General features: G+C 43.5%; 1 protein-coding gene across 2 annotated transcripts in view; it reads left to right on the top strand.

Annotated features, from left to right (window-relative positions):
* HOXC8 (homeobox C8) overlaps positions 1 to 9,176 on the top strand; it is a 28,221-nt gene extending 19,045 nt beyond the window's left edge. The window contains exons 2-3 of one of the 2 annotated variants that reach the window (XM_087886763.1): positions 5,143 to 5,542; positions 7,324 to 9,176. In XM_087886763.1, coding sequence (XP_087742889.1) covers positions 5,143 to 5,542; positions 7,324 to 7,616 — 693 coding nt within the window. In that variant the 3' untranslated portion in view covers positions 7,617 to 9,176. Of the gene's footprint in view, positions 1 to 1,643; positions 5,543 to 7,323 lie in introns of those variants that run through there. The other variant, XM_034419108.3, reaches the window with a different exon arrangement.
* Positions 9,177 to 15,127: the final 5,951 nt, after the last annotated feature.

Raw genomic sequence — 15,127 nt, 5'->3', positions numbered from 1 at the left:
GGATGTTATATAGGGGTGGGGGTAGGTGGGGATATGTATACACATTGGAGAGGGAGAGAGGAGAAAAGGAAGGGAAGGAAGGAAGGAAGGAAGGAGGAAGGAAGGAAGGAAAGAAGGAAAGGAAGGAAAGAAAGAAAGAAGGAAGGAAGGAAGGAAGGATATGGAAGGAAGGAAGGAGGGAGGGAGGGAGGGAAGGAAGGAAGGAAGGAAGGAAAGAAGGAAGAAAGGAAGGAAGGATATGGAAGGAAGGAAGGAAGGAAGGAAGGAGGGAGGGAGGGAAGGAAGAAAGGAAGGAAAGAAGGAAGGAAGGAAGGATATGGAAGGAAGGAAGGAAGGAAGGAAGGAAGGAGGGAGGGAGGAAAGGAAGGAAGGAAGGAAGGAAAGAAAGAAAGAAAGAAGGAAGGAAGGAAGGATATGGAAGGAAGGAAGGAGGGAGGGAGGGAGGGAGGGAAGGAAGGAAGAAAGAAAGAAAGGAAGGAAGGAAGGAAGGAAGGAAGGAAGGAGGGAGGGAGGGAGGGAGGGAGGGAAGGAAGGAAGGAAGGAAGGATATGGAAGGAAGGAAGGAAGGAAGGAAGGAAGGAAGGAAGGAAGGAAGGAAGGAGTGGGCCTCTCATCTTGTCCTTAAAAACAAAAACAAAACCCCAAACAGAACCCTTTTGTAGTCAATACAAAAAAGACAGGATACAGCAGCTTTGAAAGCAGCCCAGAGGTACATTTCCGCAGCCCAAAAATGCCAGCTTTTACAACTTTGATTGTCTCCGCGCTGAATAGAATTGAACAAAAACAGGACCACGGAACCGGCTAGACGTCTGGCCTTAATCGTTTTATGGTTTTAATAAGGTGGGGTGCTCTTCCCTTTGAAACCGGATTATTGGAATGTTTTGTCTACCGGCAACCAACAACAGACGCGCATTTCGCCCCCTCCCCCTCGCCCACCTTCTGTCCCCCCCTCACCTTCCCCCCACCCCGCTCCCCCTCCTAGCGCTTGGCAGAGGAGGAAGCGCCTCCCCCGTTTTTTTAAAGGTTGTGAACCGGGAGTGGGGTGGGGGGCGGCGGCGGGAGGGGGTGAGGTTGACAGGAGAGGTGAGAGGGAAGCGGCTGCCTTTGGCTCGGGCAGTGATGTAAGGGTGTGAGTGTGTGTGCCCGCGCGCGAGCGGGATGCGTGAGGGTTATTGTTCTGAGAACTGGGGTTTTAGCTGAAGAGAAGGAGGGGGGGGGGCAGAAGAAACCTGAGCGAAGGGTGCGCCTCCAATAATTAAAACCTATTCCCCCCCCCTCCCCAAGCCTTGGGAATCTGTTGTTGACCGAGTAACGCCAGATGTTCTAATTCTTTCCTTCTTGTTGTTGTTGTTTAGGAAAAGAAATGGGATTTTACTCGGCTTTTGTTTCCTGTGGGACCTAATAGTATGCATGGAGTAGGAATGCGGGGTGGTGGTGACGTGGGGGGGGGAGGAGAGAGGCGGGAGAGGAAGGGATGGGTGGAGTAAAGAAAGAAAGAAAAAGAAGAAGAAGAAGAAGAAGAAGAAGAAGAAGAAGAAGAAGAAGAAGAAGAAGAAGAAGAAGAAGAAGAAGAAGAAGAAGAAGAAGAAGAAGAAGAAGAAGGTGTTGCTGGGAGATCTATATTTTTGACCCTCCGAAAGGGGCTCAATTCTTTCCCACCCCGCGCCGTTCAGCCCCGTTCCGCAGGGCGCGTGCCTTGGGGACAAACCGGCGCGAGATGGCGCTGTTGCTCAATCTTTAGACGCCCCCGAGCCGCTTTATTTACAAAAAAAAAAAAAAAAAAAAGCGGCGCCTTACCTCCAGGCCTTGACAGGACGATTTCAAGGGAAAAAAAAAAAAAAAAAAAAAAAAAAAGCCGAGCTCCAGAATCTGAGGGGGCTGAATGTGAGTCTGTCAGCGATGACTTGCAAAACAACGTCAAAGTTAGGTTGGATGGCGGACCGCTGGGTCTTGTATGTAAAAAAAAAAAATGCCGTGTATGGATGAGCCCTACCACCCTTAAAGGCGTTATGAAAAGGGGGGGGGGCAATCCTCTTCTGTAATTCCTTGACTAATAAACACACACGCACATTTTGCACAAAAGCTACTTCGTGTCTTTACCTTTATTTGTACGAAGGCAAAAAAAAAAAAAATACAAATCTGTGCAATAAAGGAGGCGAGCAGTTAACGTTTTATAGCCGGAACCGAAGCATCGCAGAATCCAGTTACTTATAATGAGAGCATATGGCGTAGTTTATATGCTATATTTCATCAACATTTATGCACGTTTGAACCACCCGGCAGAAATAAACGTGGCGTCCTCTATGAGCGTTTAAAAACAAAAACAAAAACAAAATGATGCTTGCCTTTCCAATAAAATAATGCGTAGGATGAATTTGATTAGAAGTTTTCCCTGCTTTTCTGTCTTTTTGGTGCCTTCTCTCTCCTGTGGCTTCTGCTTCCTAGTATGACAAGCAGGTTGTGCTGTGCCGCCTTTCTCCTTTTTCTTTGGGTATGGAGATAAATCTTTTTTTTTAAAAAAAAAATCAAATAAAAATCTGTATGACTGAGTGAGATGTATATAAGGACCAACATTCTATCATCACAGAACTTTCTAATAATAGTATATAAGTGTGTTATACACACACATACCACAACACTCAATATATTGTACTAAGGCAATAAGACAATTGTGCCAAAAATTTAAAATTAAAAAATGTTTTGATTTCCAGTTCTGGTAAATTATCCTGTTGATGACGCTGAGCTTTACTCTACCAGTTAAGACAAGTTGAAAACCCCAAAATTGTTATGCTATTTCAGAGTTGCTGAGCTTGGCTTCAGGATTCTCTGATTTAAGATCTGGTAGGGTTTTTCTTGCCTCCAGTGTAGGAATAAATGCAGAGGTCTTTTATCATTTACAACCGTATTTGATATCATGTGCTGATTAAATAAAAAAAATAGAAAGAAGAAAAAGTAAACCAAGTCTTAGTGTTTTGTGGGAGGGAAAAGTGAGGGGATCCGCTTCCCCCCAATTTCTTGCACCATTCAGACCATCCGTTGTATTGAAGAATGGTTGGCTCTTGCTTAAATCTTCTCTTTTTGTGTATGTATCTGTGTGTGTTGAGAAAAAGTATAATGAAGGGACACCTTGTGTGATAACTGTTCCTCTGATTTCAAAGGATTTAGGAACCAATGCTGTTTGCTTCACGAAAATAGAAGAAAATGTGAGGGCTGAATATTCTCAGAGATGGACTCAGTGGTTTGCTCTTTCAAATCCAACTCAATCTTTATTGCAGTCATAGGCCAACCTAACTTTGCTTTTCTGCACCCTGCCTAGCACTTTCGATTTCCTCCCCCCTCCCTTCTGAAATTGATTTAGTTGCCATTCTCTGGGGGAAGAGAAGAAGAAAAGAGAAACACTATAAAGATTTGGAGGGATAGAAGAAAAATTGCTCTGGTGAGTTTAATGAAAGGGCCTGGAGGACAGTTAATTTATTCCAGTGGCTTTGATATTTCTTTTTAATCCCCCCCCCCCTTTTTTTTGCTTTTAAAAAAAACACAGGAAATATTAATCCGGCAAACTTTAGAAAGAGAGAAGGTTGCTGATTTTTATGCTTCTGTTTAATGGCCTGAGCTCTTTAATGCAGCCATTTAAAAAAAACAAAAAAACGAAATCTCCCAACTGAATGCTTTCAGCCAATGGTCTTCAGCCAATGGTCACTGTGGAGTGGAAAAAGTATGGAGGGAGGGGTGGTGGTAGAAATGTGGTGTGGGAGAGGTTTGCAAGACTACACGTTGGAAACATACCACATGCATAAGATATGTGAACCATTCCACAACCTACTATAATAGACGGGATAAGTCCTGGCCTCTGTTACCCAAGTTCCTCCCCTGTCCCCCAGGAGTATCCTTTCACACATGTATATATCCCTTTCCCCTTATACATCTCTTTCCATTACTCAGACCTGATGGATCCTCATGGACCCCATATTCCCTTTTCCTTCAAGGGATGCCTTGAGGACCTCTTCACCCATTTATTGGGTGGGTGCCACCCCACCCAATAAATGCCTATAAACTAACTATCCCAGCCATCTTTGTTTTGGGGACCAAACTTGTATGTTTAAAAAAAAAAGGGGGGGGACAAACACCAACATTGCCTCCATCCACTTGGGGGTGGCTGTTCCTCTGCAATGGGACTTGTGGCCCCACTCTTGAATTCTGACTCACACACCCTTCTTATGTAGGGACATTTCCATCTTTTGAAAAGGGTGGGTGGGTGGGAGGGAGGGAGGAGAGTTGCTTTAACCAAGTCCTATGGCCTGCTCTGGTTGTCTGGGAATTTCTCTTCTCCTAACCACTCTCCCCAGTAAAAATGATCCGGATTGGAGTTTTCTACCTATTACCTGTTGAAGTAACCTAAATTGACCTCGCCGCGCATGTATTTGCTCAGATCAGTGAAGAGGCTCGTAGCATAGGGAAAGGGGGGGGGAGCGAGGGAGAGAGCCAGCGAGCGAGCGAGCGAGCGAGCACCTAAGGGTATTACTGCGCACCTTTCATAACCCTGTTCCATTCACTCGATATGAGGGTGTCTGATTCCCCCCTCTTGCCTTCCTCCGAAGGGCTGCTTCCTTCACCTCCCCGTCACCTCGCCGCGAACCCCGCGATTTCCCCTTGTCAGTGCTTTCCTAGCCTGCCTTGGCGGGTTGGATTGATGAATCCAGATCGCGTGTGAGAGCCTCACCACCGGGAGTTTGAGGAATTTGCCTGTGGTGTTAAGGGGAAGGGAACAAGTAAGAGAAACTGAGAGAGAGCTCTACCTATCGACGGATATAAGAGAAGTCAAGAGCGTTAGCCATAAGCAGCCATACCCACTCAGGCACTATGAAACGTCTTTGAGAGAGAGAGAGAGAGAGAGAGAGAGAGAGAGAGAGAGAGAGAGAGAGAGGGAGAGAGGGAGAGAGCGCGCATTAAAAAAAAAAAAAAACACCAGCAGCCACTAACCAGGACTTTGCGGAGTCCAGGGAGCGGGGAGGACGAGAGTCCTTAGCACTGATCTCATAGAATTAAAGACTTTTTTTTTTTTAAAAAAGGTTGACTTCCTTCTTTCCTTTTCATGCGAGAGCTATCATGAGCTCCTACTTTGTAAATCCTCTTTTCTCCAAGTACAAAGGCGGCGAGTCCCTGGAACCAACTTACTACGACTGCAGATTTCCACAAAGTGTGAGCAGAAGCCATGCGCTCGTGTACGGTCCGGGCGCCACGGCTCCCAGCTTTCAACACCCTTCACATCACGTCCAGGAGTTCTTCCACCACGGAACCTCCAGTATCTCTAACTCTGGATACCAGCAAAATCCCTGCGCCCTGGCGTGCCACGGAGAGGCGTCTAAATTCTATGGATACGAAGCCCTACCAAGACAGTCGCTTTATGGTGCTCAGCAAGAGACGGCCGTGGTTCAATATCCTGACTGTAAATCCTCCTCCAACAGTAACTCTAGCGAGGGACAAGGGCATTTAAATCAAAATTCTTCTCCCAGTCTCATGTTCCCATGGATGAGACCGCACGGTTAGGATCTTTTTTTTTCTCTCCCCCCCCCCCACCTCTCTTTCCTTCTTAACAGTGGTTTTGTTTTGCTTTCCTTCCCTATTTAAGATGAGAAAGAAAGAAAGAAAGGAGAGGAGGGGGGGGCAGTGTAATCTGTATTTTGAAGCGACAGGGAAAGGCAGATAGAGAAACAGAGGGGTCGGTTATAATCCTGTGTGTTTTTTTTTCCTCTTCCTGTTTGGGCAATGGCGGGGACGTGGGGTGGGGGGGTGAGGGAAGGCGAGCTGTTGTTTTCTCGTTTTAAAAAGTAGAAGGGCTGCCGTTGTCTTTGAAAAGTCAGGAAGGTGATTTCTGGGTTTAAATCACAATAAAGTAAAACTTTCTTTTTATGGCTTGCCGGGAGGACAGCAGTAAGAAACAGCTCCCACGAGGTTATTAGCATGTTCATAATAGTGCTGCTTTTTCTAAAATGTCATATAGCTTTGCTTAACCGCTTGACGCCTTGGGCTAAAAGGTGAGCTTTATAAAAAAAAAAAGAAAGAAAGAAAGAAAGAAAAAGGAGAGAGATACTGCTTGAGAAGAGGTGGCTGTTTTGAGTGGGGATGGCAATTAAAAGTTAAAACCTTTTGAAGGGCCAGCCTGGTCCAATTTTAAATTTCAAGGTGTTCTTTTTTTTTTTTTTAGACTAATCTCTACTAATAATTATAATTCCTCTATATGTTGTTAGATATAAAAACGACACCCAGATGCTCCAGAGAATAGTAGAATATACCTACCTCGGGCAAGTTTCGCCTTTGTAGAGTATTATTTAGAAGGCCTTCTAATTTAAAACACGTGGGGTCTTGATTGTTTTACAGAGGGAAATTAAAAGGACAGTCAAAACGTCCCTGCTTTTTAAAAACTCAGTTGTTTTGTTAAGAGCACTACAACGGAGCCTAGCAAGGCTTAGGATCAAACATGTAGGATGGCATAAAAGATCAAAAGTTATTGTTGTGATTGAGGGCTTTGACTTCTAAACTAATCTCTAGCGGGGCACTTAGAAGAATGGGGTAAATACATCCCTAACATGTGTGGCATTTGATATCATAGATTATGGAGAGCCAATACGGACAGGAGCCGAGTATTTTGACTGTAATCTATAATCGTTGGGATTGCATTTTCAACGCCTCGGTTGCCACAGCCATGCATATGGATGTATTGGGAAGACACTCCCACACACAAGCAAGAAGCAGGAAAACAAAACAAAAAAAAAAAAAAAAAAAAAGGAAGCGGGAGCGAGACGCCTATCCTCAGGGTTTCCATCAGCCAAGATGGAGAAAGGAAGAGGCTGCATTGTGTGCTAGAAAGTCAGAAAACTCCCGGTTTGCCACACAGAGGACGGAGGGGAGTGGAAGAAGCAAGCTTGCCGAGTCTCTCTAGGAAGTTGGCTTTAATTTGGAGCCAGGGTTGGCTGCCTGCAGGTAGGGATGCAAGCAGGACAGTAGAAGTATGAAGAGAAGGGGTGGGGGAAGGAAGGAAGGAATGGAGGGAGGGAGGGAAGGAAGAAGGAACGAACGAACGAACGAACGGAGGGAGAGAGGGAGGGAAGAAGGAAGGAAGGAAAGAAGGAGGAAGGAAGGAGCTTCCTGTAGGAGAGGAAAAAAAAACAGAAAGAAAAATTAAAAAGGAAGGGAAAGAAGGGTCTAACACATATTTGTTGTTCTTATTCACATTAATTTATTATTATTATTATTATTATTATTATTATTATTATTATTATTATTATTATTATTATTATTATTATTATTATTGGTGTCACACAGCTCCCGGGAGGCGCAGTGGCAGGCAGACTTACAGCCGATATCAAACCTTGGAGCTAGAGAAGGAATTCCTCTTCAATCCCTATTTGACACGGAAGCGGCGCATTGAGGTCTCTCACGCCCTCGGACTGACAGAGAGACAAGTCAAGATCTGGTTCCAGAACCGGAGGATGAAATGGAAGAAAGAAAACAACAAGGATAAGCTACCGGGAGCCAGGGATGAGGAGAAGACAGAGGAGGAAACCAACGAGGAAGAGGAAAAAGAAGAGGAGGAAAAAGAAGAAAGCAAGGACTGACGTCTCCTTGAAGTCCTCATTTTATGGCGGATGATAAATCGGAGATGTTTACGACGGTCATTCGCTTTTATAGAGTATAGAACGGAGAGACTCACACACAACAGTAACTACCTGTCAAACAGTTGTAGCCCCCCCTTTTTTATTGTCATAGTACTTCCCCTGCTCTCTCCCCACCGTAATAGCAGCGGATATTTCTTTATTTTATTATTCACTCTAATTTTTCTCCCAATAAAGTAAAGAGAGAACTGGATTGATTGCAACCACATTGAAACCCAGAGTTAACTCTGAGTAACATTTACCTTGGCCCCCGCCCCCACCCCAGTAGCACCAGCATCTCTCCCAACCCTTGCAATTTCCCCTGTTCTAAGAACAAAAATACAGCCATCGTCTATACTTCTCTGGAATGCCTCTTGCAGCCGCCCTCCCCAGCTCTAATGCTCTAAAGGGGGTTGTGAGGAGAGCAGGATAATCTCTTAGGTTTATCTTAATTTAAAAAGAAAGCAACAACAGCAACAAGCTTATCTACTCATCTACTCCTCCAAGCTAAGGTACATTTATGATTTCGCTTTTAGCTGTCGGCCACGACCACCTAAAGGACAATTGTTATTATTCTGATGTTGGCTAGTTGCTCCTTTAGGAAAGGTGGAGGCTTGGCAGATTCCTGAAGACAAACATTTCACGCTTCCTGAGTTTCTACGAACTTAAGAGAGAACTTACCTACAAGGCGCCCTCTGATTTGCAGGACACGGGTGTAGCCCTAAACACCCTGATATGGGGGGGGGGAGAGAAAAGTTCTACTCTGATCCAGGAATAAATATACTTAGGATACCCGTGAAAGAGAGGGAGCTAAATTAAGGTTTCTGGGGCGATGGGGTTATTTGCTAGATCACTTGTGTGAGCATTCTTCATGTACTACCTAATGGGAAACCTGCAATAATCGTCTATTAGCAACAAGATGGGGGCTTATACAGTAGCGTAATAAAGAACTGCAAAAAACCACAGCATCATAATCAGTTTGAGAAGAGTTGTGTATTGCCCTAATGCAAGCTACTAAGTAGCAGAAAATAATAATAATATTATTAATAATAATTAATAAGATCAAAACCATTGTAATGTATCTTATCACTACCTATAGAAGGAATCATGCTTTGAAAGTATTTGTAACTGCGGTTTTGTTGTCGTATGTTGCTGCTTACGTTTTTGTTTTTGTTTTTTTGTTTTGTTTTTGTTTTTTTGGAAAAAAAAATTCCCAACAACTGAAACTGCCTAGTTAAGGACGCACAGTATTGTATTATTTTATTGTGCTTATAATGTAGTTAGGACTTAATTGCACTGAATGTATAGTTATCTATTTGTCTTGACTTATCTGTTAATGCAAGATGCTCGAAGTACACCCACACAGAAATGTCATCTGTTTTATGTCAACCATAGTCTTCTAAGTGTTCAAAACTTTGAATGTAGCAAATTTCAGCTGGAAATGCAACTCTGGCTGACCGTGGATTTGTATTGTATACGTGAGATATTACGGTAAATAAACAATAAAATTTAAGGGGGAAATAACTAGATTGAGCTTTTTAATAGCTGGGCAATTCTTTAGATCCACCCATCCGTATAAACTCACCTGCTAAAACTTGCTGGTGGGCAAGTGGTAACCTTCAAATTACTGACAGCCTAAAAACCAAGATCCAGCTTTTGGTCCAAAAGAAAACCCTGTCTGAGGTTCCAATATCTGCATCCTGGATTAAGATGAAGCTATATGAAATGTGGGAACACACACTCTGTGTACTATATGGACCACAACTGAGTCAGCCCAAAGGCGTGTTGGGGAGTCTCTATATGTGTATCCCTTAATATTCTGACCAGTATTTCATTGGTGGAATTAAGTGTCATGGGAGAAGTTTTGCATTCTGCTAGAGAAGTTATAATGGAATTTATCTTCCAGGAAAGGGGTGGGGGGTGGGAAACATGGTTAAAGTTGCGCTCTGGGTTAACACAAACAAATCCTGAATCTACACGTGGATCCAGGGATTGTCACCTCCTCCTCCTCCTCCTCCTGTTCCAAAGGACTGAGGGACAACGCCCCCTACCCAAACCTAAACTTAGCTCTGGGCTTGCCTCCCCCCCCTGCCCCCCAGGGCTCCCAATTACTGTCTTTACAATACTACTCCATTTCTTTGTTGATAAATGTATGGCCTTCATTAGGATCTTCTTACCCTTTCCTTTCAAATCAATTCTTTCAGTAAAGATCTTTTTCCCCCATTTGGAAATCTCATTATTGCATAGTTTTCTGCTTTGGCTAATCTTATTTTGATTTGTATTCTTATTCTTAAGCAAAGGTGAAAAGGAGGCAGAAGGAAGCAGCCTTTCTGGTTTCTTTATCAAGAAAATAAGATTTTAGCAGAAGAGCTACAAAATAGTCTGTGGTGTAATGTACTTATTGATAAGGCTGTAGCAGCCAGCTGAAGGAATAATATACATGTGCGGATATACACAGATACACACACTTTACACACTGTACTAAGCATATATGGGTTATCTCTGTATGAGTTCTGTTTGTCCACAACATGCATGCGTATGTACACTTAAGCTCTCTCTCTCTCTCTCTCTCCCTTTCTCTCTCACTCTCACTCTCACTCACACACACATGTATGTGTTTCCTCTGAGCTCTTCTCTCCTCCTCCTATTGCCCCTCCCCCCACATATTGATATGTATGTGTGTGTGTGCGTGCCCGCAGGCTTCTGCAGGATATTCCTACATCTCATCTACTGAGAAATGGACTGTATCCTAACTCAGTATTTGGTATGAAAAAGGACAGGTTGTTTACACTGATACTCCAGATAAGCCACTAGATAGATTCCTAAGATGCATCTTGGCTTAGTGTGCAGAATCTGGAAAAGATACAGGCCGTGGTGGGGGTGGGGTAGGGGGGACCAGTTGGGAGAAATCCTTTATCTTCCAACCTTAAATGTGTAGAGGCTTAAAAGATGTAGAATGCTTAAATGTACAGAGGGAGGGGGATGTGCAAGGGTCTGCTCCTTATATTCCTGAGAGCAACTTTGGAGACAGCAGAAGGGCCTCCGGGAAGGTAGGGGCAGAGGGGGGGGGGGAAGCCCTAGGATCATCAGTAAATTTATTTTGCACGGTTATATCCATAGATTACATCCATAGGTTATGTCCATAGATTGATGCTTTAGGATTGGGTTTGTGACCAGTCCAGATGTGTGTTTGCCTCTGTGCCTGGAGGCCAGGGATCCAATGTTACTGCATTCCAATATTGTTTGGTACCTCAAAAGTAGGTTGCTTAGGTATTCCCAAGAACTTGGGAAAATGTAATAGAAGCAGAGTTCAGGTTGCCTGGAGAGGCAAAGGCAAGTCCCAAATGCACCAGAAACAAACCCCCACCTCCTTCTTGACTGATGCACGCTCTTATGGACCTGGCCCGGGGTGCTTTCCTTTTCCATATTTTGAGGATTGGAAAGCAGGGGGGAGAAAATCCTGGCCGGTTTTAAGATCCGGTCCCATTCCTCACATCCCAAAGGCAGACTTGAAATCCCAGCGGCAATAAATTCGAATCCACAACCTACAGTTCTTGCCCCGCTGTTAGAGCACACGCCCGCCCTATCGTTAAAGGGCATCTCCTTGAGTGGACACCCGAGCGGTCCACCCACCCACCCACCCACCCATCCGCCTGGTCTTTGCAAGGGGTCGACCATAAAGCTTTGCCTCGGTAGACTTTAGCAGGCCGCAGAATAGAAAGGTAAGCCGTTTTATTACTCCTCAAAACTAGGAGAGAACCGGCCTTGGCTAAACTCGGGCGTCTGTCTGCCTAATGTGTGTGTGTGAGAGAGAGAGGGAGAAAGAGAGAGGGAGAAATTTTGCGCGGTATGTGTGCATATGTGCATTCAGAATGTATTCACCTCACCGGCTATCACCTCCTTCCCCCTTCTGCCCGGAAGGAATGAACCAAATACAAATCCACACCTTTCAAAGCCTGGAGCATCTGATCCTCTTTCATGAACTGGCACCTAAAAAAATAACCCCTGAAGAATTTTCTCTCTTTTTTTCCTTTCCTCCACCTTATTCTCCAAAGTTTAAGGAAGTCATTGGAACGTACAGTCTCATTATATTTATATATATATTATTTTTTTTAAAAAAAAATTCCTGCAAGGAGAGGAAAGTTAATTTAATTTAATTTCAAAGACGGGATCGGAAAAAGCGAGGGCAGAAAAAGAAAGAAAAAGAAAAGCAGGGAGAGGCGAAGAGCTGGATCTGCACTTTATCCATCATATTTAAGCCTACATTCTTGAGTGGCTGGATTTGAAGGAATCTCCCAAATGAGACTTATCTATCATAGGGGTAGAAGCTAAATTATCGGAATTGCAAGGAAAAGCTGTTACATCGGGGGACAGAAATGTTTATAGTTTATAAACATCGTTAGACAATATGCGTTTATTTGTAAGGGGGGCTCGGATAATCACTTCGCCATTTGAAGAGAAGAGGAGAAAAGGAGAGAAGAGATGGCCGTTTTTATTGTTGGAAGTAATTTAAAAGAAGATAAGCTTTTCAGAAAAGTAGCTGTTTTGCAAACGATCATTACTTCAGTCTTTCTGAAATGAGACTCACCCACCCGCCTGGAGTAAGAAATACCATCCTATTCTGCACTTTTCTTTTTTATTAGCCAATCAAAAATTTCTTCCAGTCTCCATTTGTGATTTGTGAAAAAAAAAAAAATACAATTTGTCGGAAAAACTGCACCGAAGCATATTTGCTCATTTTCTCTGAATTTATTATTCTCATCACACCAGCCGTTAGGTAGTAAAATGCTATCCATGGAAGGGAGCGGTGTGTGTCTGTGTGTGTGTGTGGAAGGGTTCTACCAGGTCCAGTTTTTGTACTTGGAGATGTGCACAAATGGTACTTCACCCGCCTAGACAAAAACTTTTGAAGCCTCGACTCTTTGGGCCTAGCCTGGAGGAAGGTTTCTTGGGAAAAGTCGGGAGAAATTGGCCGTTTCTCTTTCTCACCCAGAGCTTCCTTCTTCCTTCGCTTCATGATTTTTGATATACGCCATTTATTTATTTTTTTCCTCTCCCAAAAACGAAGTCCCCCCCCCCTCCAGGGCCAATCTATGCGAAATGGTTTTCTCACCCACTCCTAAAGGAGAAGGAAGGACGCGCCACCTTGTCTGGGAAGGGCTGACTTCGGAGTGGTGGCATTAGGAGGTGAGGGGGGGGGGAAGATAGATATAGGGTACCGGAGGGAGCCGGGCAGGTTCCGTTCTTGCTTCGGGAAGCTGCTTTTGGGCCGCCTTTTTCTGTAGAAAACGGGCCGTCCATTGTCCTTCTAAGCCTCCGTTGTGGTGGTTCCTTCCTCATCGTAACTTTTAACTACCTGTTATAAAATTTATTGTCGGTTTGTAAAGCGGCGGAGAGAAAAAAAAAGTAATTTCCCTCTCATCCGGTTGGACCATTACCTATAATGGGAATTTCAGACAGACTCATATTCACACGTAGTCTGAGAAATACAGTCTCTTCCCCCCCCCCCCCCGCCCCAAGGAAGGATTTTTGGACGTCCAGGCGAGAATATAGAGAATACATAAGAGAGTTTATCCGGCCCACTCAGATCCACTGAGAGACAGGTAAAAAAAGACGAGAAATATTCGAAGGGCACACTTGACTTTCTCTTCCCGCTGTCCCTTTCAATGCACCCCACCCTTTTCTGGGGCTTCTCTTGCGTTGGGCAATGTTCGTGTTTCCAAGAGACCCTTTAAAAAATTATATATATATATATATAAAACTAGCCCGCAATCAACATTGGTACAGCTCCATGTTGGGAATTAAAGAGCGGAAATATCATCCCTTCCCTTGCAATGTCTAGGTAGCTGGAAAAAGGGGGGTGTTGTCCCGTTTCACAGCAGGCCCCGGCCGTCCGGTGCCCTCAGAAAGGACTCGCTCTTCAGATGCCACCCTACCACCATCGCCACGGCTTCTTCCCGGCTTTTGTAAAGGTCTGGAAATGACTCCCTAGAATCAAACCCAGGGCTCCAAGCAATATCCCACCATTTCCATGTCGCCTATTAATGGCTGGGGGAAGGCCTGTGGGACAGTGAAATCTTAGGCTAAAAAACAAAACAAAACCAAAGCCGAAAAGGGCGCCTATGGGTGGTTCCGTGATTGAACGCGGAGAAATTCTCTTCTTTCTTCTCAGGCAGGTATTATGATGATGATGATGATGATTATTATTATTTTGCAAAGCCGCTTCGGAGGGACCCGTGTTTGGGATTTGAAAGCCCGAGGTAGACCTCAGGAGCTGGTTTGGGTTTTGCGTTGGATTGCTTTGTTCTCCATACTTGTGTGAAGGAGGGCGAATTATTTGCATCCGTAAAAACACATGGGGGGGGGGGCAAATATTGTGGGATTCCAGGTTCGGTATTGAACAGAGATGTTGTTTCATTGTTGGTGATAGCACGAATTTAGAACAATGAAAATGTGGAAACGTAATACACAAACACACACACACACACACACACACACACACACACACACACAGAGGTATATATGTATATGTATATGTATATGTATATGTATATGTATATGTATATGTAAATGTGTATGTATGTATGTATGTATGTATGTATGTATGTATGTATGTATGTATGTATAGAAATATAGAAAGCTCAGGACCATATTGGTTGGAAACATGCGGAAGAAGAGGCCTTCATCCTGCAGGGGATAGACAATGGCTAGGATGATGATATTGATGTGTCTGTGTGTGCGTGTATGTATATAGGTACATATATATGTGGGTGTGAGTGTGTGTATACATATATACATACATACACACACACACACACACACACACACTCTGTTTCTCTCTGTCTCTGTCTCTTTCTCTTTGTGTTTATGTGTATATGCATATGTGTGTGTGTGTGTGTATATATATATATATATATATATAGAGAGAGAGAGAGAGAGAGAGAGAGAGAGTGTGTATATATATATATATATATATACACACATATATACATACACACACACACACACACACACATATATATATAGAGAGAGAAAATATATATTTTACATACCTATTATGTATGTATGTATGTATGTATGTATGTATGTATGTATGTATGTATGTATTTCTCTTTAGCCAGGTTCTTCCTACCTAAACCAAGATTTTTATGCAGCCCTAGTTCAGTGAAATCACAATCCACTAGTTTCTAGGCTTTTTTCAGGCAGCCAGCAAGCACCCTGCTGCCCATTGGGAGACTAATATATATATATTCCATGTATATTTATGTGTGTGTGTGTGTGTATACACACACACACCCCATACATACACTTGCATACATACATACACATACATTACATACACATAGAGAGAGATATAATATCTTGCAGCAGATTCCCCGCCCCCGCCCCCACAAGAATTTTTTTTATTTAATACGGAATACAGATTTGTTTATTGGGGATATATATATATATATATATATATATATTCCGTATTA

This window comes from Pantherophis guttatus, chromosome 2, assembly GCF_059756535.1.
Source record: "Pantherophis guttatus breed Tessera chromosome 2, ASM5975653v1, whole genome shotgun sequence".
NCBI lineage: Eukaryota > Metazoa > Chordata > Lepidosauria > Squamata > Colubridae > Pantherophis > Pantherophis guttatus.
The sequence above is the reverse complement of the archived record's forward strand: the minus strand, read 5'-3'. Positions and strand labels throughout refer to the sequence as shown.